Source organism: Eretmochelys imbricata, chromosome 4 (assembly GCF_965152235.1).
Source record: "Eretmochelys imbricata isolate rEreImb1 chromosome 4, rEreImb1.hap1, whole genome shotgun sequence".
Taxonomy (NCBI): domain Eukaryota; kingdom Metazoa; phylum Chordata; order Testudines; family Cheloniidae; genus Eretmochelys; species Eretmochelys imbricata.
This window is the reverse complement of record NC_135575.1, coordinates 138,665,825-138,689,553: the sequence shown is the minus strand read 5'-3', so window position 1 is coordinate 138,689,553 and position 23,729 is coordinate 138,665,825. Positions and strand designations below refer to the sequence as shown.

The following is a 23,729-nucleotide window of genomic DNA, read 5'->3' as shown; positions in this document are numbered from 1 at the left end:
GACCCAGGGATTACATCTGATAACTCCTATTTTAGAAGTGTGATGTCAGTGTGGGATGTTGGGCTCTTAGGGTTTCCTATACTATAATGGAAAGTGGACACACCAATTGTGTTGTCACATTGTGGAGAGGGGTGGCTTCCCTTCGAGCTTCCTGATCAAGGTATTTTCAAAGCACTGTTTACAAACTTAACCGCCCCCCCACCACACCCCACCCCACACACACACCCTCTTTTTGTGCCTAAGGCAAGCATTTATACAAGAGGTATGTGCTAATTCTAGCTCCTTCACAGTGGATTTGCTTTGGAGGCGGCTGGGAGCTCAGATGTATTTGTGAGAGGTTTCTTTAGTGCCCTATTTGAGCCGATTACCATTTTAAATGGAGTATTTTCCAGCACAAGGGTTAGGGCCAGATCAGTAGACGATTTTTCTTGCAAGTATCAGAACCTTTTATTTCAAGAGAATCGGCTCTGCGTAGTGACTTGTGTCTGAACGTTTCAGTTAATAACAGGAGTGGGGTGGTGTCTTTCTCTAGTCACAAGTACCTTTGTGCTTTTTCCCCTCTCCCGCACCTTCTATGAGAGAAACTTCCAGTCAGAACTGATCAAGCCAACACCTTACTCACCGTCCAGTTTTCCCTCAAAACTAACAGCTAGACAGACAGTGAGCTGTGTTCACCTGGATAAGAACCTAAGCACATCCCATTAGATTTGTTACCCTGCGACCTTCCCCCACCCCCAAGCTCACTTGTTTCTCTCATTCACTCGTTATGGCTCTTAAATTGTAAGCTATTTGGGGGCAGGGTCATTGCTTATGTCAGAGGTTCTCAAACTGGGGTCCACGGATAAAGGTTCTCAAACTGGGGTCCGCACCCAGGCGGCCCACCTAATTAGTGGAACGGGAGTGGCTCCACTAATTAAGTGCCTGGACCTTGGAGAAGATGCACGTGCTAGGTGAGGTGGTGGCCTTGGGGGGAACAGGGGGTAGGTGGGAGGAGGCAGTGGGGTGAGAACAGGGGGTGGAGGGAATTTGGGATGTGCAGGGCTGCAGAGGCCAGAGAAAAAAGGTGACTTTCCCCAGCTCCAGGGCTGCGCCTGCCGGGGAGAGACCCCCACTTCCCAGCCTCAGCTCGGGGGCTGTGGCGGCAGGGGAGAGAGGGCACATCCATCGCATTAAAAAGGTTAGACTAGTGATATTAAAATATCAGTGTTGTGCTTTGAAATTTCTAAAACAAAAAAAAGTGTTTTAAGGTTTTTTTTTAATATAGTGCTTCTGTCCAAAGCACTTTACAACAGTTAGCTAACAGTACACACAACATTTGGAAAGCTAATGTACTCAATGCTTTTTTTTTGCCTCTGTTTTCACGAACAAGGTCAGCTCCCAGACTACTGCACTCTGCAGAACAACATGGGGAGGAGGTGAACAGCCCTCTGTGGAGAAAGAAGTGGTTTGGGTCTCTTTAGAAAAGCTGGACGAGCACAAGTCCATGGAGCCAGATGCGCTGCATCCGAGAGTGCTAAAGGAGTTGGTGGATGCAGTTGCAGAGCCATTGGCCATTATCTTTGAAAACTCATGGCGATCAGGATGACTGGAAAAAGGCTAATGTAGTGCCCATCTTTAAAAAAGGGAAGAAGGAGGATCCGGGGAACTATAGGCCAGTCAGCCTCACCTCAGTCCCTGGAAAAATCATGGAGCAGGTCCTCAAGGAATCAATTTTTGAAGCACTTAGAGGAGAGGAAAGTGATCAGAAACACTCACATGGATTCACCAAGGGCAAGTCATGCCTGACTAACCTAATTGCCTTCTACGGTGAGATTACTGGCTCCCGGAATAGTTTGTCAGAGTTGGCAACCCTACTAGGGGGCTCTGATTTTATTTGGGGTTTAAATCCTCAAACTCATTTTTTCTCCCCAATGCCCAATCCAAATGTCACAATTAGAGTTGCACTGGGGGTGGGAGGGAGAAGTTCTTGTGAAGCTGACTGCCTTTATCCCTTGTCCGTTTGCTGCTGTTAGTGCACCACTGAAAACCTGAGCCTCTGTCTTCCTGATTTCTAATGCTGGCTGTCGACCAGCTTGCAAATGAGAGGCCCTCAGCTAAGTCATGGAGTGAATACTCATGGCTAACAGCAAAGCAGAAGAGCCATTTGAGCGCCCCTCTCAAGAACAGTGGCGTGAGTTGAGTTCCTGTCACCGCTCACAGTGCCCCCACAAAAGTGTTGTCTACAAACTACAAAATGGTGGGATGGCCGTTGATGCTGCAGTCCAGGGTTCGTGCCAACTCTGTTAGAAATGTGTTTTAATTTGTTTGAGTCCTTGGGGGGGAAATCACCAGCCCTGATGCAGAATTATTAGCTTTTGTCTAAGTGCCCAAACATTATCTCTTCAAAAACTGAAAATAAGACTTTTAACTAGAAAATAATGAAATTGCTCTTACTTTGCTCAACTTTATTAGCTGGAGTTGACTTATTTTATTATGCTAGCACTTAGAGCAGTCTATCAGGTTCTGGACCCTTTTGCTGTGGCTGCTGTACTAAAAAGCCAGTTCCTTCCCCAAAGATCTTAAAATCTTAGAGTGGGTCTACATACAACTTGTGCACTGTCCCTTAATGTGGAGACATCCCAAAAACGTGTGGTTGTGATTTTTTGCAGACCCCAAAGGCCAGTCCTGGGGGCATAGTAGGGGAAGGAAATTTGAGTAAATGAATAGCTTTAGAGAAAGCGAGTGACAAGCATGGGACAAGCTTTCAAACCTATCATTCATTTTAAATGAGTTTGTTTTCAAGGCTGCCTTTGCATGGGAAAATTCTAGCAGTTCCTTTTTAAAAATGAAATCGGAAACTTTCTTTTGCGTTTCCGGGTTGTCCCGATCATGGGAGGTTAGCAGGTTATGTGGAGAAAACTTTGCCTTCAGGTGCATAGAGTAAATGTCACAATAAACATCAAATCATCCTATTTATAGGTTTCAGGGTAGCAGCCGTGTTAGTCTGTGTGCGCAAAAAGAAAAGGAGTACTTGTAGCACCTTAGAGACTAACCAATTTATTTGAGCATAAGCTTTCGTGAGCTACAGCTCACTTCATCGGATGCTGTAGCTCACGAAAGCTTATGCTCAAATAAATTGGTTAGTCTCTAAGGTGCCATAAGTACTCCTTTTTGCATACTATTTATGAATCTTTGTCACATCAGACCCATTCTTGTTAAGCTATAGAAGCTAACCTGTCCTATTAAAGTCTGCTTGCCACTGCTGATGGTTGGAAAGAGACTCTGTCCTAGGTACTAGATAATGCTTTTCTCATTTTGTTACAGTGATGGTGCTCTGCTAGAAATTCTGAAAGCCCATATGCAAAGCCACAAGTGCGAATTCAACATGGTGCAATTTGTCACTGTAATAGTATTTTAAACTCCCGATGAACTTCTCACAGCTAATCTGAGCAAACCAGTACACGTGCTGAATATCATACAAATCATAATGTGTGATACCTAAGCACAGGTTCTGATGTACATCTGGGGTTTATTTGCTGATTTGTATTAATTAATTTTATAAAAATCTCCGGACAAACTGGAGTACAGTTTAACAAATGCAAAGTTAGAATCCTTGTACTATTATTGGTTTCTGTTTGCTACATGCAGAGATAGGTAGAGGTAATGAAAGTACTATTTTTATTAGATTTTTCTAACAGATTTTCAAACCACATTCTTGTTCGGGATTTTTAAAATTTTATTTTCAGCAAGGAGTAGCATAACAAATAGAAATGAAAATACAAAATGACCGTGGTATATTTTTTTTATTCTTAGATATTTTCTAAAATTCTATTTCCCCCCCATCCTCCTGTTTTTTGTATGAAATTATTTTATGTAACTGCCTCCACCTGTTCAGATTAGTTCTAATTTGATGTGTTCTGTCTAGCTCTAATTCTATGCTGTGTCTGCTCAGTCTCTTTACCTAGATACCCATCACTGGGGTATCTAAGCACCAAGAGCCAGTAATCCAAGAAAACACACAAAGACAAAGGCCACTAAGACGCTCCTGCAACACATGTGCCCCAGTGTGTTAGCTATGTTCATTCAGTATCAGAGTCAAGAATTCCGCTCGATCAGGACAGTGTTATTAACAAGGAAGACTTGCATGATATGCTTCCTTTCCTGGGAAAGAATCCAAGCTGTGTGCTTGGATACTGTGATGAATGAGGCTCCAGGCCTTATAAAACTTCCATACATTCCTTAGGATATTTGATGAGAAGTTTAAATGGCCCTGGTCCAGAAGATGTAATCAGAGATGCTTTTGATGATGAAGCAAAAGAGTTCATTCAAGAAGATTACTTGAGAGAATTGCTGATGGTAATTGGACTGGTTTACTGCTGAGTTAGTAGATGAGCTGAACAGAGGGTCATGAAGTGACAAAGGGTAACTTCAATTATATTAGATTCATGCACATCCTTAAGGATGGAGCAAAGGACAGACTGCAGATAATCAAACACCGACAGATATGCTTTATTTTGAGTCTCACTTCATTTCTTTGGGTGTTTTTTTTGTTTTTTGTTTTTTTTTTTACTGGAGCCACCAATTGCATGCTTTCAGCTTTTGCATTCCTCTTTATTTTTACTGATTCCAGGTCTCTCTAGCACACTTCTACCTGTGTAATTAGACTGTCAGTGGAGGGTATTGTAAAGGGAAAGCATTTGGGAATAATGAAGAGCGAATATAAAAGCCTACGGAAACTGCTCATTGTTTCTGGTCACTGGAGGGCTTGCCCTTTTATACTACATATCATTTTTAAGTAAAGATGACTTATAAATCAAATATTCCTGGCAAAGATATTTTAACAATCATAACTTTCATATGGGGACTTGCATAATCTATAACACTTCAAAGTTAATTCCACTTTAATAACTAGTTGATTGATGAAAGAAATGGGTGTAGCCTCTGCACTCCGAGAGTTTCTATGGTAAATAGTAGTTATGACATCTGAACTGCCTTATAATATTTCACTGTGCTTAAAGGGGTGCATGTGCGGGCTTGTCTTCCCTGTAGAGTTAACTTGAGTTGTAAACTCACGTGTTGCCCCAACTCGAGGTCCATCCACACACACTAAACCCTTAACTCAAGTGTGGGAGTGCTTTTAACTTGAGGGGAATATAGGCTAAAACTCAGTTGTGCACAACTTGTCAGCTGCTAATAAAACCATTCTGTGCACCGAGCCATTCGCTTTCTGTAGCTCCATTGTTCCACAGAGTGGCAGCTCTCTCTAGCACGTGGATAACTCAAGTTAACTCTACAGTGAAGACATAGCCTGTATGTCCGATGGACCGCACTGCTCGTGTCAATCAGCTTTGCTTCCACCGAAGATCATGGAGTTAAGCAGAGCACCAGTTGAGGACGTGGCTGGTAAATGAGAGGGGGGGAGTGGATCAAAAATATTTTGCATATAAAAATAAGACAATAGAAGCAGTTCAGCCATTTAAAGATGCGGTTTTAAAAACAGCCAATTTAGAAAAGATTTCTAGCTTTTAATGGCCCTGATTGCAGTCTACGCAGTCATGGCTCCACATACAGAAGTTCTCTTGCACTTTTTGCTACTTCAACAAAGACGTGTTCCGTATTTCCATTGAACTCCGTGGCAGTGTGGAAGAGTTGTTTCTGCATTTTCACTGTATTTTGTGTCCTAAAACAATAAAGTACTGAAAATACAGTGGTGCTTTTGGTACTGTGAAGAAGAAAGGAGGAATTTTTAACAGAAGTGCAATCCCGACAGATATGAATTCAGACCTCTGAAATATAGGGCAGACATTTTTTCCACTGGCCATTCAACTATCTTTGGTTAACATACGAGGGAAATTACTTGTTACTTGGTACACAAGAAGTAAATACTTTTTTTATTTATTTTTAATACTACAGTACAAATGTATGGAGGTCTAGAGTATTTCCTACTTCATGCCAAGAGCTATAGATATGCAAAATTTTCTTAATTGGTTATTAATTTATTTTGCTGTTTGGAGAGGATTGAGAGTAGGAATTTCCTATGCTTTGCTTTTCAGTTCTCCATAATTTAGGCAACCAATTAAAAATTGCTTTAATATATATTGTGTGGCTAGCAAACAGAGGTAAGAATTTAGAATACAAAATCTCATAAAAATGACTTTCTCAGTGCCTTTTTAGATGTTCATAAGTTTCCTATAACTTTGGTATCTAATGCGTGTAATATTACAGACAAAATAAGTCTACAAAAACTCCAAAAATAGTTTGCAGTGCTTGGTCTTGTCAAGGTAATGCCATAAAGTTCGATCCTTTACAAGTAGGTGGTGGTGGTGGTGTTTTCCCATCCTGTCTCCAAGTCATCATGTCACTTAGTCTGTCAGAACTGCTCCCAAAGTGGGAGTTTTTTGCATTAATTACTGTGAATGCATGGTTGGATTCTAAATGAGGAAATATTCTTGATCCTTTGAAATATTTTGTCAGTAAACCTGAATGAGAGACAGATGCATGGGATACAGTTACATATTTTACCTACTGGATTGGGGATTAGGTGAAAATAATCTTGTCACTAATGGAAAAAAATCATATTTTTGCAGAACCTTGAAGCATTTTGCTGACTTATTTCCATTTTTTTTTGTTGATTTCAATAGTAAAGAAAATTTCTGCACACTGAATAGCTCTTTTGTTGCTGCAGTCACAAATTTGTCTGCAAAGGTTATTAAATGTTGCCAATGTCAGACCAAAAAAGCTTCATTTGTCAGCAGAATGATAAACTTTCACCTTACATTATATTGTAGCATATTTGCAAAGCTTTCATTTGATGCCTGTTGCTTGTCAGATACCTATGATTGTAATGTTTTTCTCAAATTCTTTTCCAGTAGAAAGTGAAAGTGCTGGCTGTGTTTTATTACATACATCTAGAAAGGTAAGTTGCAGTTCTGTTTACCTGGTTAATCCTTTTTAACTCGCTCCTGTAAATCATAACACGTTAATAGAAAAAGTAAGGTTGATCATTTCTTCTTTCTGGCCTAATCAGAAGACATTTAAATGCCTTGCTCTCTCAGAATACCTTTGTTTCTATTTACCTCCAAAAAGCCATGTACTGTCCTCCTTTTCCAAACACAATTTCTTTTGCCATCAACATTTAATATCCTTCTTATTGGGCCATATTAATTCATTACTTGCTCTCATGAAACTGCCTGCAAGGTGGTCCACGCCTACACACAGCAGTACAATCTCCTTCGCTTGCCTCAGACTTAAAAACAAAAGCACCCAATAGACATTGTAACTGTGTGATTCAGTTTCCTGTTTATCCCAGCTAATCAGATCTGCCTTCAGGAGGTTTAGCGGGAGTGAACTCCCTTGAAGCAGTGTAGCCAAAGAGGATTATTGTCGAATAATGTTTATTTTGCACTTAGTTATGAGGCCATAACACGTTAGTGCCAACAGAGAAATGAAAAAATTCATATAGAAACCGCATTACTGCAAACAATTTTAATAAATAGGTAAATCAACCAGAAAGAGTGTTGCAAAGGAAATGGAAACTTACCCAATATCACTTACAATCTAGAATCTTGGCAATCCGGAGGGATCTGGAAACTGAGAAAGACAGTCTAAATTCGTGGTGTTCCTTTAAATCTTCTTGACTCATTCCCCAATTTCCCACCTGCCCACGAGCTCTGAAGTAAGACTCGCTAGCCCTTCAAAACCCAATAGGTTACGTGAATATAATTATTAAACCTATTAATTTTGGGCCAGATTTTGAAGTTTGTGTTCTTTATGTGCAGAAATATGTATTTAGACACTTAAGTGCCTGTTTTAGGCACTTAAATGCTGATTTAGGTGCTTGAAACCATATCCGTGTTTAGGCACTCTAATTTAGCATTTACATACCTAAAATAGGTATTTAGATGCCTAACTTCAGGCACCCATGTTTGGAAATTGGTTTAAATGGTTTAAGATTTCCCCTCTCCACAAAAAAACCCAAAAATGTTTTGGGTGGTAAATAGAATAAAACAAATAGTCTCTTAAAACACAAACTATAACCACAAAAGAGTTTCTTTTTAGAAAGAAGAAACAAAAGGAAGGCAGCAATGAATATATAGCAGTTTGCTTTTTGAATTGAAAGATGTAGCTCACTTACTTGTATACAGGTAGCACTTAAAGGATTTTAGGGCATAATTACCATTATTTATTATTCAATCTGTCATATCTACTTTGGCCAGGATAAGCTAAGGATTCTGTGCCAATTTGCTTGACCCCAGAGGAGGACTGGTTCAGAGGCCTTGTGATGCTGTGCTCAGATGTGACAGTGTAAGAGACATAAATGCACCTAGACCAGTGGTTCTCAACCTGTTTATCATTGTGGGCTGCACATGCAGTTCTCCATGTTTTAAGGGGGGAGAGGGTGCATCCACACAATATATACACTACATGTGTGGCCCTGAGGATGTCACATGGGCTGAGAACTACTGACCTAGAGAGAATGAATGTATTTCTCTCCCCCCTACCCTTTTTTTTTTTAACTGGATTCTCACTTTTGTTCGGTATTTGCTTCCTTCACTGTGAATGCCGGAGTAGTCCACACTCAAAGCATCTTGCAAGTCACGGGCCACCGCGTTGTTTGGGTTGCTCAGGGTAGGGGTGAGGAGTTGCTTTTCTGCCATTCTCCCACACTAACCCTTCTCTGCAGCCCCAAAGTCCCCAGGTAGAACGCATTCAGAGCTGTCACTGTCTTGTTTTCTGAAAGACACTGCTGTCCTTCAGGGCACCCTTCCCTGGCCAGCCACCTGCCATGCTGGCTGAATGCGTGCCTCCTTCCCCACCAATCAGGAGCAGGCAGAGTTGGCTTAATTTCTTTTTTTGATGGAGGTGATGCAAGTGCCACTGTCCTCTACTAAAGTCTCCTCCTCTGCAGCTGGAACCGCCCTTCTCTTTGTATAGCCCAAAGACAAGAGAACGCCTGAAGGCAGTGGATGGAGGGGTAGCAGTGCAATGGGAGAGGGGGGTTGGGAGACCAACAGAAGGGCATAAAGAAGAGGAAACGTGATATGTTGTGACCTTTTTGACTGGGGGCATGTGGCACCCCCGCCGTGACTCTTGGTGAGTCATTTAAAGACTGGCCACTTTTCACTGAGGTAAATTCCAAAGCCTTGTACCTGCTAGAATGCACAGGCAGATTCCGATCTCCCCTGGGACAGGTGATGGCATCACAGATAGCTACAGCAGAGCAGCATTTCCTTATGCTCTTGTAGGTGTTCTGCCATCAGCTACTGGCAGGGAAAATCAGAACGCTGAATGTGTTTTCTCAGCAGGTATGTCAAGAAAGAACTGATCTGTTTTTCCAATTTTTTTTTTTTTTTTTTTAAATCTCTCTCTGGTCCAAGTTGCATGCGGAGCATTGATCACTACTAGCTGTTGTCTGTCATTCAAATCTGCGAGTATATTGCAGTGATTTTTAAAGAAGAATTAAATTCTTAATGCTTGCTTTCCAGTTGAACAAGTTACAGCTGTAGACTGGATACTTGTCATCTTGCTATTGAAGTGTTTTCAATTCAGCCCGTTCTCTGGAATGGACCAATGCCTTTGCTTTTTCTCTATTGAGGCATATTTTAGTATCCAGTCTTGGACAGTGGCTCATGGCAGATACATGAGAGGAGTACATAAATTCCTATAATGCAGCTATTCGTGTAGTCCTCTACCATCTATAGAGAGGAAATACTTCTTGCCTCCAGCTGGTGATCATCTTATGCACTGTAAGCATGAGAATCAAAGAAGCCAAACATATTGTTGGCAGGATTTGAACCTGCTTATGAGAACCCCAATCAATTGAGTGAATTGCCTGAAGCAACCTCGACAATGGGAAAACTAGGAAATAATGCTCCTGAGAATATATTTTTGGAACACGTTTTTGAAACTTTCTTGCAGCATTTGTGAGCAGATGTAATCACCACAGCAGCAGTAGCCCAACAGATAAAACTCCTTTTGGGCCTGGTTGATAATTCATATTTATTGTTGTTGGCTGTGGAGCCATGGATATCACTTGTGAAGGGGGAAAGCAATTTTAATTATGTTCTTTCATTCCTGTAAACACAACACATTCAAAGACTCTTTGTTTCCCTCTTACAATGAAGACAACTTGGTTTTTGCAATGTTGTAATTGCACTTTAGGAGTATAAAGAATTATTTTTTCTTCCTCTTATAACCACTGTCTTGTTATGAGGCTTTTTCAGTTTTCATTAGGAAGATTCCAGCATAAAGCATCCCATTGTGACTTACACATTCTCTGTCTAAATTATTCTATGTAAGAAATTGATTGATGCAAAGTAAAACAGTGTTCATTGCAATGGATGTGTTGCTTGTACTGACAACTTGATAATTAAAGTCATTAGTAAAATGTTACTTACACGTTGATTAAGCTATACATGGAAAAGGAAAAGAGGTTGCATTTGTCATGTATGAGACAAATGTGGACCCCCAACAATAAGGATATAGGGTAACATTTTTGAAAATGCTCAAGTCACTTTTTCAAAGGTGACTTAGGAGCCTAAATCTGATTGATTTACGATCAGATTTAGACTCCTATGGGCCTAAATCACTCTTTGAAAATGGGACTTAGGAGCCTTAACCATTCACTAGTATTTAAAATTTTTATTTTTATATATGTCCTTTTGCCAGAACTTTGCCTGAAGCACCAGTAGAATTGTAAATGTATTGCAGTATCTATTTGATTGTGTACATACTGTGGTCTGATTATTTTTTTCTTTTAACAAGCACCCGCAATTTCCACTGACGTGAGCTGGAACTGCAGGTCCTTAGTTCAATGATAACTGAATTATTTAACTAACAAAAAAATAACCTACGGAGTTATCACAGTGCTGCTGCTCGGCTGTGGTCAAGCCTGGTTGTGTTCTCAGTCTCTATGACTTTCCTGTCTTGTGAGTGGGATTCTGTGGCACTCCTCCTGTCCCGTAGGATGTGTGGCACAAAATCTTCAGATTTGTGTCAGTTTTACAGCCCGAACAAACTGCATATGTGTGGCTAACTGTACAGGCGGTCAGGGTGCTCTGGTAGTTCATTGGTACATATAGTGTGAGTATGAAACATCTAATGAGAGAACCTTTCCCTAACGCAGTACCTGAAATTAAAGAATTTTGAGGAAGAAGTCAGAGCCCACCGTGACCTGGATGGGTTCCTGGCCAGAGCTATCATCATACTGGATGAGACAGCAACCTCCTTGGATGATGTCCTTCGAGAGATGCTGAAACACTTTGCTGAAGATTCTGATAACACGGAGCCAAGCTGCAACTTTGACAAAATAATGAGCACTTTATTCACCGATTCAGGAGCCCCCAGAGAAGGGAATGGTAACTACCTCTTAATTTATTGTAGCTGTGGAGTTTCTATCTGAGCTGCATGTTTTGACTCTTATGAACAACATCTAAATTGCTTTGTATCATTTTCATTATTGCTTATATTCACTGCTCGTTCCCCGTGACCACACGCTCCTATGTTGTGTGTCATGTCGTTGGCAACATTTATATCTGAGTCATTTATTAATGTGGTAGCTGAGTTATCCCATGTTGTGTCTGTCTGAATTAAGATACATTTTATACTTAAACTGGAATATTGACTTTGTGTCTAAGTTAAGTCATATTGGTTCAGTCTGAAGGGATGGGTCATCATCAGCATTGAAGTGCTCTTTGTATTTCATTACCCTTTGGTCTCGAATATTTCTCTTTCTGTAATTGAGCTTGTTTGTTTGTGGTGTTTGTTAGAGTCCCTTTGGGGCTGGTACCGCTTGCTCCCAGAAATACTCCACTTTGCCATGGGAATCTCTCTAAACCTAAAATCACGCAAATTGACACATGCTTGTGAATTCCTCCATGGCTCCGCTGAAATTCTGCGTGGTTGCAAATATCTAACTAGTTGAGGAGACCTGGACAGAACTTCCCTTGGAGCCATTTAACATTGTTTCTTAGTCAAATGAAAACAACGAGGAGTCTGGAACATATGTAGCTCTGCAGATTCTCTTCATTTGCAAATTTAACATCATTAATTTGGGCTTGAATAGGGACTGGGAGTGGCTGACTCACTACAAAAGCAATTTTCCCACTCTTGGTATTGACACCTCCTCATCAATTATTGAGTGGACCACATCCACCCTATTGAATTGGCCCTGTCAACACTGGTTCTACACTTGTAAGGTAACTCGCTTCTCTTCATGTGTCAGTATGTTTATGCCTGCATCTGTAATTTTCGCTCCATGCATCTGAAGAAATGGGTTTTTTTAACCACGAAAGCTTATTCCCAAATAAATCTGTTAGTCTTTAAGGCGTCACCGGACTCCTCGTTGTTTTTGTGGATACAGACTAATACGGCTACCCCTCTGATACTTGACAATCAAATGAAAGTGACAGGAGGCAGTTCCTCTTCTCCAGAAATTCGGTGTGATGCCATAGGAGCAACACTAGCTGGCCTTCGGCATAAGATGCTGGAGCCAGTGATCAAATCGTACTCAACCATGTAACAGTACACGATCTGGAGGGCTGGGTGCTGGTGCCATTACCCATGAAACACTAGCAGAACGAAGATGCATTGATTGCAAGCATCCTTGTGCATTTTCGAATCTCTTCATTGAGAGTAAAATATTTACATGAATATACAAATGTGTGTTACTTAAAATACAGTGGTCCCACCTTTAAGTAATTTAATTAACAAATTTGACAAGACTCCTGAGTGAGTAGCACATAGGTTCCTGCTTTGGTTATTCCATGCTAAGTTTTCATTTGTTCATATATGTATAGCTATATGTAATACAGATTTTCTGCCTCTTTTCAATGACAATTGAGCATAAAGTTTTATAAATTGTTCCACAGAACAAGCAATGGGAATAAAATAGTCCGATCAAAGGATAAGTTTTCCTCTTTTGATACTTGGAGTCCACTTAACCTTATTTTCCTTCTATAAGAGAGGCCTTCTAGCCTGACGCTGTCAGCTTCATTACGAAGAGAAGACCACTGCCACCACTCCAGGCTGTAAAATGTCTTTTAAGGACAGTATTTGAAAACATCAGGTTGAGTGTTTCTATCTTTTGTCCTTTTTTCATGTGCATCAATCCAATCAGCAGATAAGTGAATAAAAGTGCAGTATTCCTGCCAGTGCTTTGACCGTGTTTTCCATCAGAACTCTGCATGAGTCTGCTTTGATGAGTAACCATTTCCAGTACATTTCTAAGTGTGTCATTTTTTTTTTTTTCTAGTTCACCTCCTATCCGATACAATTCAGGGGGTCACAGCAACTGTCACAGGGGTTCAATATCAACAGTCCTGGCTCTGTATCATGTAAGTACATCAGACTATTGGGAACCCTTCCTGGGCTGCTCAGAACCAGAAACATTTTTTCCTGTACAAAACAATATGTATTGCATTTTATAAATGAGAATTTACTCCCTTCTGCTCATGGACACATAATAGTAATAATAATAATAAATACTTTGCACTACCTTCCATCCAAGGGTCTTCAATTGCTTTTTCAAACATTAATGAATTAAACTTCTTAGCACTGATATGATGTACTGTGAATGTTCCCCATTTTACCGATGGGGAAACGGAGACAGACAGTTTAAGTAATTAATGAAGGTTGCACAATATTTTTTACCTCTCTGTACGATATTAGACAAAATATTGCTGGAATACCGTGTCCAGTTCTGGTATGCACGTTTTTAAAAGGATATTGAGAAATTGGATGGGTTCATGGTCTGGAAAACATTTGTTACAATGAGACACTTGAGCAGCTCAATCTGTTTATCATATCTAAGAGATGAGTAAGAGACAGTTTCATCATTGTCTACCCACTACCTACCCAGAAGAAGGAGATCTGACTCCAAAGGGCTCTTTAATCTGTCAGTCAAAGGCATACGGAGACCAGCTCCTGGAAGCTGAAGTGAGATACACGTATTTAACAATGAGGGAATTAAATATTGACACAGAATATCAGGGGATGTGGTCAACTCCATCACTTGGCATCTTTAATTTAGGACTCGGTGTTTCTGTGAAAGATATATTTTAGTTCGGCCACAAATTGTTGGGCTGGCTGAAATCACTGGGTGAAATTCTATGGTCTGTGTTATGCAGGAAATCATACCTAGATGATCACACTGGTCCTTTCTGGAATTAAAAAACTATTACTCTAGAAGTCACTGACTGATCTGGGAAATGAACTCTGATCTTCTAACTTCATCCTCTGCATTACCACACGCTCATGTGTCTTTCAAACAAAGGTTTGGAAAAGGTTTAATAATGTCACTGGTAATTATATGTGCGTATCAAGAGGAGAATATATATCCCTGATTAGTCTGATAGATTGCTGAAGAGTGCCTGAGAACGTTGTCATGAGAAGTCTTCTGTTTCAAATTGAAGTGGCTATTGTGGTGGCACTGAGGATTTCCATTCCTCTGGTAATATTTGTTCTCATCTCTGGACCCTGCCACTGCATCCATGCTATGATGTTTGTTCTTAGCTCATAAATCTATCAGAGCTTTGCTTTGGTTATGTGTGTTTGTTTGGGGTTTTTGCCTGTTGTATAAGAGAGAGAATGTTACAGAGAATGATTCTTCAGAGATAATTAAATATATTGCATATTATACAGCTTTCCGGTGTTAATTTGTTGTATGAAATTAAGAGCAAGTTACTTGTAGCATTGTCCTATGCAAGTATATGCACTGTTGTTTACTGACCAGTCTACAAGTTGGACATGTATATAGAACCCCACATCTAGGCACATGGGTATTTGATGCACAATTGTTTTACTCTAGTAAGTTGTTAAGTGCTACTGATTCAGTATGGTTGAAGCAGTGTTTCGTCCAGGGAACACAGGGGCTGGGAGTTGAATTGTGAGATTGTAATGTAATGCATTTTCAGCCTGTGTTACCACCTGCAGACTAGAATAGTGCTCATGGCCCCTCCAATCTCCCAGTATGAGTATTTTGGATCACTAGGTCTACAGAAGTGCCACGGTGACTGAACACGTTGAGAAGACTAACGATATTTTTACTTACCTGTTGGGGAAAGGATTTACTGTCTTTAGGCAACTGAGCAAATAGAATTTTTCAAGGCTTACATTAACCACATCTTCGTGGAAGGGTTTTCTCCTTTGAGCCATAGTTTGGTGATGCATTTCCTTGTTGCTGGTGACTTGGCAGGTTTTGGAGAACAGATAGTTTATCATCACAGCTGAGGGATTTATATATATATGTGACCACAGTGTTCGGATCTGTTGCAGAAGATGGGCTTGGTAACCTGCTTGCCAACATCCTTTTCAGCAGAGGGTAGAGCCTGATATAAATTCATTAGTAATTAACAACATGATTGATTTAGTTTAGAATTCTCTCCCTAGTGGTGTGCACAGTTTGTAGGATGTCTGTTGAGAAATCATCACTTTTGGCACCTCTAAATTCTGGTAAACCCTAAGAAAGCTCTTCTCTTCTTTAGCTAGTTCTGTCACATGACACATCCACTCCCTAAGTTGAAGCTGTCTTTATTTGCTGAGTTATCTGCAGAAATAGGCACCTGTGTGCTGTATGGGGACCATACAAGTACCTAGACTGTAAACTCTCCACCTATTTGTACAGTGCCTAGTAGAATGAAGTCCTTGTAAATGACTAGGGCTTCTAGGCCCTATGGTAATACAAATGATAAATCATCATAATACTGTCAAGACAGTAAATTAGATAATAAACTCTTTTGGGAGAGAGACCTTGTTTTTTATGTCTATAAAATGTCATGTACACTACAGGACTGCATAAATAATATAGTTCCTTTACTACTATTGAGAGCTGCACAGAGAATGGTAATATGTCCTTTAGAAAGGTCTGTGTTTCTGAATGTTTGTGGTTCATTTCCAAACAGACCATGGTTTGCTGTATGTTTTCACAGTTTCAACTCTGAGGGTTGATATAGAGGCATCCGTGGTTTTAATGTGTTTGATCTATAAAGTGTCCATAAATGGCATTGATTTCAATGAGGAAGCTGGAAGAGCTATTCCTTCCCCCCACCTCAATAGAAGTCCCATCGATATGTATGGAACAGTATCTGATATCCAAACGAAGGATAATAAACAAACAAACTAGGGAAATGCAACCTAGAGGGAGCTACTATAAAGTGGGTGCATAACTGGTTGGAAAACCGTTCCTAGAGAGTAGTTATCCATGGTTCACAGTCAACCAGTTCTGGGTTTGGTTCTGTTCGATATCTTCTTCGATGATTTAGATAATGGCATAGAGCAGCGGTTCTCAACCAGGGTCCGGGGCCCCTTAGGGGGTCGCGAGCAGGCTTCAGGGGGTCTGCCAAGCAGGACCACTGTTAGACTTGCTGGGGCCCTGGGCAGAAAGCCGAAGTCCTTCTGCATGGGGCTGAAGCCCAGGGCCCTGAGCCCCCGCCACCTGGGGCTGAAGCAGAAGCTTGAGCAACTTAGCTTCATGGTGCCCCCTGTGGCATGGGGCCGTGGGCAATTGCCCTGCTTGCTACCCCCTAACACCAGCCCTGGCTTTTATATGCAGAAAACCAGTTGTTGTGGCACAGGCGGGCTGTGGAGTTTTTATAGCATTTTTGGGGGGCCTCAAAGAAAAAGCCCAAGCATAGGAAGTACACTTACGAAGTTTGTGGACAGTACCAATCTGGGAGGGGTTGCTTTGGAGGATAGGATTATCGTTCAAAATGATCTGGACAAACTGAAGAAAATAGGATGAAATTCAATAAGGACAAATGCAAAGTACCGTAAAAACTCTTTTATCCAGTACTGCACCAACCGGCAAGCTCTATAAACCAGCATTGCTGATCTGCACTGAAAGTCCAGTTTATAGTGCGGTTGGTGTGAGGCCAGCAGGGGGCTGAGACATAGGAGGGGCTGTCGGGTACGCTCTGGGAGGGAGTTTGGGTCCAGGAGCGGGCTTGGGGAGGGGTTTGGGGCACAGGAGGGGCTCGGGGTGCCGGATCGGGGGACGCTCACCTCCGGTGGCTCCCCATAAGCACCTCCCCGTCCCTGCTGTTGCTGGTGGAGGTGCGGCCAGCTGGCTCTGCGGGCACGTTGCCACCGTCCCCCATCCCTGAGCGCTGGCTTCACAGCTCCCAGCCCATTGGCCAGGAACTGCAGCCAGTGGGAGCTGCAGGGGGCGACGCCTGCAAACCAAGGCAGCAAGACACAAGAAGTAATTCTTCCGCTCTACTCTGCGCTGACTAGGCCTCAACTGGAGTATTGTGTCCAGTTCTGGGCACCGCATTTCAGGAAAGATGTGGACAAATTGGAGGAAGTCCAGAGAAGAGCAACAAAAATGATTAAAGGTCTAGAAAACATGACCTATGAGGGAAGATTGGGGGGAAAAATGGGTTTGTTTAGTCTGGAAAAGAGAAGGCTGAGAGGGGACATAGTACCAGTTTTCAAGTACAGGTTGTTACAAGGAGGAGGGAGAAAAATTGTTCTCTTTAGTCTCTGAGGATAGGACAAGAAACAATGGGCTTAAATTGCAGCAAGGGCAGTTTAGGTTGGACATTAGGAAAAACTTCCTAGCTGTCAGGGTGGTTAAGCACTGGAATAAATTGCCTAGGGAAGTTGTGGAATCTCTGTATAACCTGCTCTTTAAAATCTCCAGTGATGAACACCTGTCAGGGATGGTCTAGATAATACTTAGTCCTGCCTCAATGAAAGGGACTAGACTAGATGATGTCCTCTCGAGGTCCCTTCTAGTCCTATGATTCTATCTTCCAATCTACTAGCTGTTTTTATGTGGCCTGCCTGCTATTTGGTGAAGTCTGGGAGTGCTTGCGCCCAGTTTCGTGCTATCTGTAGACCTTGCTGGAGCCCTAGGCATAATTAATTGTGAACCAAAGGCTGTGAACCAGAGTAGGCCTGGCCTTGGCAAGAATAATACACTAGGTATTGGCTACCCAAGTAAGCGCATTCCTGACCTGAGAAGATGGTGCAGGAACACATACCCAGAGTTCTCAAGTCAACTATGTAAACACATCGTTAAGAGATGGTGCAGGAACACAAAGACCCCTCGTAAGGTAAGAATGGGTTGATAGAACAATGGATAAGGATGTTTTGCTTGAGCTAACAGGCACATGGATAAGGGTAGTAACTAACAACATCTGGAGTGTCATATGTAACTTTTTTGTATCAATGTAGGAGGGACATCCTTGTTCAGCCTAGGGGACAAGATCCCGGTGTACTGACTGAGCGGGTACCTTGTCATGGGCATACATGTGTGAGTGTACCTGAATCATAGAATATCAGGGTTGGAAGGGACCTCAGGAGATCATCTAGTCCAACCCACTGCTCAAAGCAGGACCAATCCCCAACTAAATCATCCCAGCCAGGGCTTTGTCAAGCCTGACCTTAAAAATATCTAAGGAAGGAGATTCCACCACCTCACCTATGTAACCCATTCCAGTGCTTCACCACCCTCCTAGTAAAAAAGTTTTTTCCTAATATCCAACCTAAGCCTCCCCCACTGCAACGTGAGACCATTAATCCTCGTTCTGTCATCTGCTACCACTGAGAACACTCTAGATCCATCCTCTTTGGAACCCCCTTTCAGGTAGTTGAAAGCAGCTATCAAATCCCCCCCCCTCATTCTTCTCTTCCGCAGACTGAACAATCCCAGTTCCCTCAGCCTCTCCTCATAAGTCACATGTTCCAGACCCCTAATCATTTTTGTTGCCCTCCGCTGGACGCTTTCCAATTTTTTCACATCCTTCTTGTAGTGTGGGGCCCAAAACTGGACACAGTACTCCAGATGAAGCCTCACCAATGTTGAATAGAGGGGAACAATCACATCCCTCGGTCTGCTGGCAATGCCCCTACTTATACATCCCAAAATGCCATTGGCCTTTTTGACAACAAGGGCACACTGTTGACTCTCATCCAGCTTCTCGTCCACTGTAACCCCTAGGTCCTTTTCTGCAGAACTGCTGCCTAGCCATTTGGACCCTAGTCTGTAGCTGTGCATGGGATTCTTCCGTCCTAAGTGCAGGACTCTGCACTTGTCCTTCTTGAACCTCATGAGATTTCTTTTGGCCCAATCCTCTAATTTGTCTAGGTCCCTCTGTATCCTATCCCTACCCTCCAGCATATCTACCACTCCTTCCAGTTTAGTGTCATCTGCAAATTTGCTGAGAGTGCAATCCATGCCACCCTCCAGATTGTTAATGAAGATATTGAACAAAACCGGCCCCAGACCGACTCTTGGGGCACTCCACTTGATATCAGCTGCCAGCTAGACATGGAGCCATTGATCACCCTTTCAGCCCAATGATCTAGCCAGCTTTCTATCCACCTTATAGTCCATTCATCCAGCCCATACTTCTTTAACTTGCTGGCAAGAATACTGTGGGAGACTGTGTCAAAAGCTTTGCTAAAGTCAAGGAATAACATGTCCACCGCTTTCCCCTCATCCACAGAGCCAGTTATCTCATCATAGAAGGCAATTAGATTAGTCAGGCATGACTTGCCCTTGGTGAATCCATGTGACTGTTTCTGATCACTTTCCTCTCGTCTAAGTGCTTCAGAATTGATTCCTTGAGGACCTGCTCCATGATTTTTCCAGGGACTGAGGTGAGGCTGACTGGCCTGTAGTTCCCCGAGCCGCCTCCTTCCCTTTTTTAAAGATGGGCACTACATTAGCCTTTTTCCAGTTGTCCGGGACCTCCCCCAATCGCCATGAGTTTTCAAAGATAATGGCCAATGGCTCTGCAACCGCATCCGCCAACTCCTTTAGCACTCTTGGATGCAGCGCATCCGGCCACATGGACTTGTGCTCGTCCAGCTTTTCTAAAGAGTCCCGAACCACTTCTTTCTCCACAGAGAAAGCTCCTCTGAGGCGCTAGTACTGTGCTTTGTCGACAATAAACTTGGCCAAATGCCTTTGGCACTGATCCGAGCCAGTGGTTTTTCCTGTGAATAACGTGGAGGTCTGCTGAATTAACCGGCTGTACTGTCTGCGAGTGCTGCTGATGTTGGAGCTCCAAGAGCAGCAACAACACTCCAGCACCCGCAACAACATTCCACCGCACTCCCAACACTATCCTGTGGAAGCTTGTGTTGAATTGTATTCCCCCTCCTGTAAATGAGCGTCCGAAGATGAGTAAGCTTGTGAGGAGTGTCAGGAATAAGTACTCTAAAGAGGGCAGGAATCATGGTAGGAGCTTCATCTGCGAATGAGTTGGGAAGGATAATAGAATCAGTGAAGAATCAATTATTCTACTGGGAAACTTCACCACAGAAGGTTTTCTGAGCTGAACGATTTGTCCTGTAGATTTTAGTTGCAATTCTGTTCTAGGACTGTCTCTTCCCGCCCCCACTCCCCCCGCCTCCGGGGCATAATAAATCAGCTAGCTGAAGGTGTATTGTTCAAGGCTTTCAAAAACAAATTCACTCCCAGGCTGTGGACAGTCATGGAAAATTTTAGCCCAAGAAACCAACTTGTCAGAAAGCTGTGATCAACTGAAAACTGAGTTTTATAGTGAAAGGATACAGTCCCTATATAGGTTTCAGAGTAACAGCCGTGTTAGTCTGTATTTGCAAAAATAAACAACAAGGAGTCCGGTGACACCTTAAAGACTAACCAATTTATTTGGGCATAAGCTTTTGTGGGTAAAAAACCCGCTTCTTCAGATGCATGGAGTGAAAATTACAGATGCAGGCATTATTATACTGACCCTATATAAGCTTTACCATAGTAGGTGTCATCAAGCATCCACTACAGTCACTTATGACATGCCTATTTGGATGTGTTCACAGAGCAAGTCACTTCATAAAAAAGCACTGATCAAAGGCAAAATTATGGTACAAATGTTCTGATTAATTAAATACAAATGGTTTTATGGCATAAATTCATGCTTTCTCTTCCACAGAAGGGAACCCTAAGAGTTGAATAATAGCGTGTGTGACTAATACTTATCTCCTTGGCAATCAGGATTTGAAAAAATAAGCTTATAACCCAAAGGTGTATCGTGCTATTATCTGCAATTTTCCTTATTTCCGTCTCCTTTTGTGACTTTAATTAAAAGAGAGGGAGGAAGATTATGAGGGAAAGAAGTGGATGAGTTGTGCCCTATAATTATAGCTATTATTTTACTGTATTTTTGCTGTAGCTAGTGTAGAAAAGCTTTTAATAGAGCTATATTTTTAGAGCATGTGCCTTGCCTGAAGAAAAATTACAACTCACTTAATTTGAGTGGAGGATTTGTCAGGGAGAATAATCTGTTTTTACTGTAATATTAATCTGAAAATAACCTAATATCTTTTGCCATTATTCTTCTGCAGCGTGTCATTTCTCATCCTGACCCTCAGCTATCCCTTAAACTGATGCTGCTATCTTTCTGTTTTCCAGAGCTTCATTTTATTTCTCATTTCTACTGCTGGAGTGAGAGTAAGATTGAAAGAGGCAGGCATTGTGTATAATGGTACAAGTTTATGTTAATTGTTTAAAACCTCTAAAGCAAATGAAAGGATGGTGATTGGAGTAAGAATGTAAAAGCTTAACTAAGAGAAACATTCAAGATCTAATGTAAATCCCCCAAAGTAAGAAAAGTGAAGTTTGACTGAACCCTTTTCTTGCTGTGCTCTGGTACAAAATGTTGCAATTGAAAAATATTTTTAGATAACCTTTTAAATTCATATCTGCAAAAATTAACTGTACAAAATGTGTCCTCTCCTGCTAGGAATTTGGTCTACCTCAGCTGTTTGTTCTGGACTCTGGGGAAGTATGTCTTCTCTGTGCCTCTCCTCACCCTCAAATTCTAAGAGTGAGGAAAATCAAACAAGCTAAAGCCAAAGTTATTCTGATTGCCCAGACCTGATCGAAAGAACAGCAGTTCTCAGATCTACTGCAACTATCTGTCTCTCCCCGCAATTCCAGATCTATTGACCCAGCAGAGGTGTCGGAGTTGCCATCTGGACCCAGACTCTCTCCACTTGGCAGCATGGGCCATAGGACTTTGAGAGATTTTGAACTGTTCTGTTCAGACAAGGTACAGGAGATTCTACTGAACTCTAGGAAGTATTCAACTTGCCTGTGTTATGATCATAAGTGGAAAAGGTTCTCTTTGTGAGTAATCAACAATAATATTAAACCCAGCTTCAGCTCCTGCTCAGTCCATACCAGAATACAAACTTAATTTGAAATCTCCATATTGTTAGTAAAAGTACATCTCGCCGCCTTCTCTTGTTCTTTGCTGCTTAGCCCAGCAAAAGACTCTGTTTGGCCACAATCTGAAAAAAGATTTTTGAAGGGGTTAATGAACATCTACTCTCTGGTTAGAGAGTCCACACCTACGGGGGATCTTGGTCTTGTACTCATTCAGCTCACGAAACTTCCCTTTGAACTCATGAAAGAATGTTCCCTTCTTCATCTGTCAATTAAAACAGCCTTTATTATAGCAATTGCATCCACAGAAAAAGAGAGAGCTTCAGGATCTCATGGTGAGACCCTCTTTTACAGTTGTTTGCAGAGATAAAGTTATCCTTTGTTTGCATCCAAAATTTCTCCCCAGAGTGTTAACAGAATTACGTCCTAACCAAACTTGCCAGTAGCTTTTCCATAGGTCTCACTCTCACTCACTCACAGAGAAAACTAAGCTACCTACCCTGGGTGCTAATCGAGCTGTAGATTTCTATTTTAATGGGTCTATGAAATACAGGAGATCCCCTGTGTGACACAACATGGTGGCGTTGGTTTAAGTACTAGTTTTAATGTGGGTACAGCCTCTCTGATGTACCAAGTTCATAGGCAGGTCTGGACTGGCTCTTTGCCCCATGTGACACAGAGGCTCACTGGTTGTTCACTACGCTGTGTCAGCAACTCTTGTCAAGCCTGACACACTCACTGCACCTTGACCTAGACAAAGGAATGGTTTTGCCTGCTTGAATGGGTCTCCAGTGTACACTGAGCAAGGGGAGATAGTGAAGGTATATTTACATAAAAGGTAATCAAAGCCATCCAACTAGTGAGTGGGGGAGATAACCACAAACTGTCACCACAGGAGGAGGAGACTGCAAAAATTAACCTGGCTCCAAGCAAGCTGAGCCCCCAGGAGGGCTTCCTGACTTCGAAAACAAAGATAAAACTTCAAGGATATGAGCAGAGAGGAAAAGCCATTTTTGGCATTCCTCACTTGAGGAGTCAAAGAAACGAAGCAGTTTGAGCTCTGCATGCTGGGTCCTGGCTAAAGGACAGGCCAGCCAGGCTGGACAAATGACGGCGGTGAGAAAAGTTCTTTGAACAAAAGACTCTAGTTTGTCGTGTTTTAGCTTTAGAAGCATATTTTTACTACTTCTTGTTTGGGACCATTTCGTCCTTATTCCCTATACTTAGTATCACTTAAATTATGTCCTTTTGCTAATAAACTTTTTACTTTGACCATAAACCAACTCAGGGCTTTGATTGAAGTGGTGGGGTTTGTCAACCCCCCCCCCCGCCCCCCTCTTAAGTGATTTAGCTGCTTATTACCATCTCTTTAAAGGAGCAGCAAACTTGATAGGGTTTTGTGGTGCTACAGTAAGAAGGGTGGTTTGGGGGGAGAACGAGGGGCTGGAAGGGTTGTCGAGGTCCCCCTGTAAAGAGTAACTGGGTGGTGGAAGCCAGGGGGAGATCTGTGTGCTATAGAAGCTGGCTCTTGGTATCAGAGCCCCGAACCAAAGCTGCACAGCACACAGGCACTTAGAGAAAGTGGTGATACAACCCCTCACTGGTCTAGGTTGAA

The 23,729-nt window shown here is 42.0% G+C and overlaps 1 protein-coding gene across 1 annotated transcript in view; it reads left to right on the top strand.

Moving 5' to 3' along the window:
• Positions 1-23,729, top strand: part of SLC4A11 (solute carrier family 4 member 11) — a 115,364-nt gene that overhangs the window by 15,445 nt on the left and 76,190 nt on the right. Inside the window, exons 4-6 of the mRNA XM_077816188.1 lie at positions 6,849-6,895; positions 11,105-11,336; positions 13,232-13,313. Coding sequence (XP_077672314.1) covers positions 6,849-6,895; positions 11,105-11,336; positions 13,232-13,313 — 361 coding nt within the window. The remainder of the gene's footprint in view (positions 1-6,848; positions 6,896-11,104; positions 11,337-13,231; positions 13,314-23,729) is intronic.